The sequence below is a fragment of the Colobus angolensis genome, unplaced genomic scaffold, assembly GCF_000951035.1.
Source record: "Colobus angolensis palliatus isolate OR3802 unplaced genomic scaffold, Cang.pa_1.0 Scaffold1, whole genome shotgun sequence".
Taxonomy (NCBI): Eukaryota; Metazoa; Chordata; class Mammalia; order Primates; family Cercopithecidae; genus Colobus; species Colobus angolensis.
In genome coordinates this window covers 16,591,465-16,594,144 of record NW_012110918.1, presented here as the reverse complement: position 1 = coordinate 16,594,144, position 2,680 = coordinate 16,591,465, and the positions used below count along the sequence as shown (strand labels likewise).

General features: G+C 56.3%; 1 protein-coding gene across 1 annotated transcript in view; it reads right to left on the bottom strand.

Annotated features, from left to right (window-relative positions):
• RNF213 (ring finger protein 213) overlaps positions 1–2,680 on the bottom strand; it is a 148,406-nt gene that overhangs the window by 136,540 nt on the left and 9,186 nt on the right. The window contains exon 2 of the mRNA XM_011933207.1: positions 1,558–1,721. Within this exon, the coding sequence (XP_011788597.1) occupies positions 1,558–1,721 (164 nt within the window). The remainder of the gene's footprint in view (positions 1–1,557; positions 1,722–2,680) is intronic.

Genomic DNA, 2,680 nt, shown 5'->3' with positions numbered 1-2,680 from the left:
CACTCACCCCATTCACACACCAACACACATTCCACTCACCCCACTCACACACCCCCAACACACACATTCCACTCACACCGCTCACATACCCTCAACACACACCTCTCACAAACCCCAACACACACACATTCCACTCACACCTCTCACACACCCCCAACACACACACACACCTAACACACACACACCCCTCACACACCCTCAACACACACCTCTCACAAACCCCAACACACACACATTCCACTCACACCATTCACACACCCCCAACACACACCCAACACACACACACACACACCCCTCACACATCCCCAAAACACACGTCCCATTCACACCACTCACACCCCCCCAACACACACTCCACAGACCACAGCACTGCAGCTGCATCACTTCTCACCACAGCCCAATCATGGAGTGCCACCTACAAGGAACAACAGACAGAAAGCCAACCCCAGCGCCGACACAGAAAGACAGCTTAGCTTCCCCTTCTCAGTGCCCAGCAAGAAACCTGGGAGCTGACACTGCCCTCTGGGTCTTCCCAGACTGCGCTAGAGCCCAGGAGAATGGTTCTCTTCCAACCATTCTCCTTGAACATGTCCAGGACACTCCCCTCGAAAGCCTGCCCTAGCGGCTCCAACTGGGGATCTTACCAAGGACGCATTTTCTTGGTGTCTAACACGCCTAAGGGGCTGTTGGAGGCCATAGGGAGCCGAAAGATGGCTCAGCCACACCCTTCCAAGAAGGGCAACCTGCCAGCCAGCACATTTCCAGAGCACCTGCCCCACACCCAAAGCTTCAAAGCCCCTCTGGGCATGCACCCTCAAAGCAGAGGCCTACAGAAGCACAAGACATGCACCCGGCAATGCTCAGGTCCCTGCCCTGAAGCTGCAAGGCACCTCTGAGCTTGCACCCTCAATGCAAAGAGACCCACAGAAGTTTGGGACACAGATACACACAGCAGAAGCTCAGGCCCCAACCCCAGTCACAGCTTCTGGGAGATATATGCGTATTGGGTCTGGTAGAAAGAGAAAGAAGGTGGAGGCCGGGCGCAGTGGCTCATGTCTGTAATCCCAGCACTTTGGGAGGCCGAGGTGGGTGGATCACCTGAGGTCAGGAGTTTGAGACCAGCCTGACCAACATGGTGAAACCCTGTCTCTACTAAGTACAGAAAATTAGCTGGGCATGGTGGTGCGTGCCTGTAGTCCCAGCTACTTGGGAGGCTGAGGCAGGAGAATCGCTTGAACCCGGGAGGTGGAGGCTGCAGTGAGCTGAGATCGCACCACTGCACTCCAGCCTGGGCGACAAGAGTGAAACTCTGTCTCAAAAAAAAAAAAAAGAAAAGAAAAAGAAAAAGAAAAAGAAGGTGGAGGCCCCAAGGGGTCTGGAACCCACAGACTCCAGCCAGAGACAAATCAGGTGCAGAAGGGGCGGCTCTGCTGCTGCCCCGTGGGCAGGTTCAATGGGCTGGGCTGTGGTGGCATTTTCGGGGGCCAGCTGGGCAGCTGTGCAGTGAGATTATCCGGGGCAGAGTGAGCAGGGGGGAGCCAGGGGTGGTGTACTCACTTCTTGGACGGTCCAGGAGGCATCGGAACCGGACTCGTCAGGGTTTTCTTGCCAACTGTCTGAGCCCGGGGACAAGCACGGGCCCCCTTCCTCCTCCAGCTCCAGCCCACACTCCATTTCGCCCTCTGTGGCTGACGCCATTGTGGAGTTATTGTTCTCAGAATCTGTAACGGCAGACGAAGGAAGGGTCAAACCTCAGAGAGAAGCCAGTGAATGTTAGGAAGGAAAAGCTGGCATCCTTCCCGCGAGTGCAGAGGTTCACCCCGTTCTCCCTCCGAGGTCCTGCACCGGGCCTGCTGACGTGAGCAGGGTAGGGGTTCTGCTCCAGGTGGGGAGGAGGGAACCAGGGACCCCACTCTCAGCACAACACGGCGTGGATCGGACAGAAAGACCGCACGGTCCTAGCATCCAGCCCCTCCCACCCAATGTCCAGGTCAGCGGATTCACCTGACTCTGTACCAGGATGTCAGCACACCTCGGGCACCTCTAAAACAGAGCCTGTTATGCTTTCCTCCCCTACTGTAGACACTCCTCCTGTCTCCCCCAGGGTGGGCACTCTCCCAGTGGTGGCCCGGGGGTCTCCCACTGCTTCCCTTGTCCTGGCACTAAGACATCTGCCTGCCCAGCTGCTCTGCCTCCAGATTCTCACCCATGCAGAGCTGCCACGCAGACAGCACGGAGCACCCGCTCCGCCGGCCCCACGCTCACTCTAGCCTTCGCTGTGGTGTCGACGTGCCTCGTTTTGGTGGGGACCCACCAAAACTCATGTTGACATCTGATCCCCAGTGTGCCAGTGCTGGGAGGCAGGGCCAGGGGGAGGTCTGTGGGTCATGAGGGCGAATCCCTCATGGATGGCTTGATGCTGTTTGCGGTCAAGGGTTCTCATTCTCTCAAGAGACTGGTTTACTCCCCTTGGGAATGGATTAGCACCCGCCAGAGTGGGCTGTTACGAAGCCAAGATGCTTTGTCAGCATCCCCATCGGCCTACTCTGCCATGTTGTGACATGGCACAAAAGCCCGCACCAGAAGCCAGGGCCAGGCCCTAAACTTCTCAGTCTGCAGAACTGTGAGCTAAATAAACCTCTTTTTTCTTTTTCTTTTTTAATTTAATTTTAATTTTTTT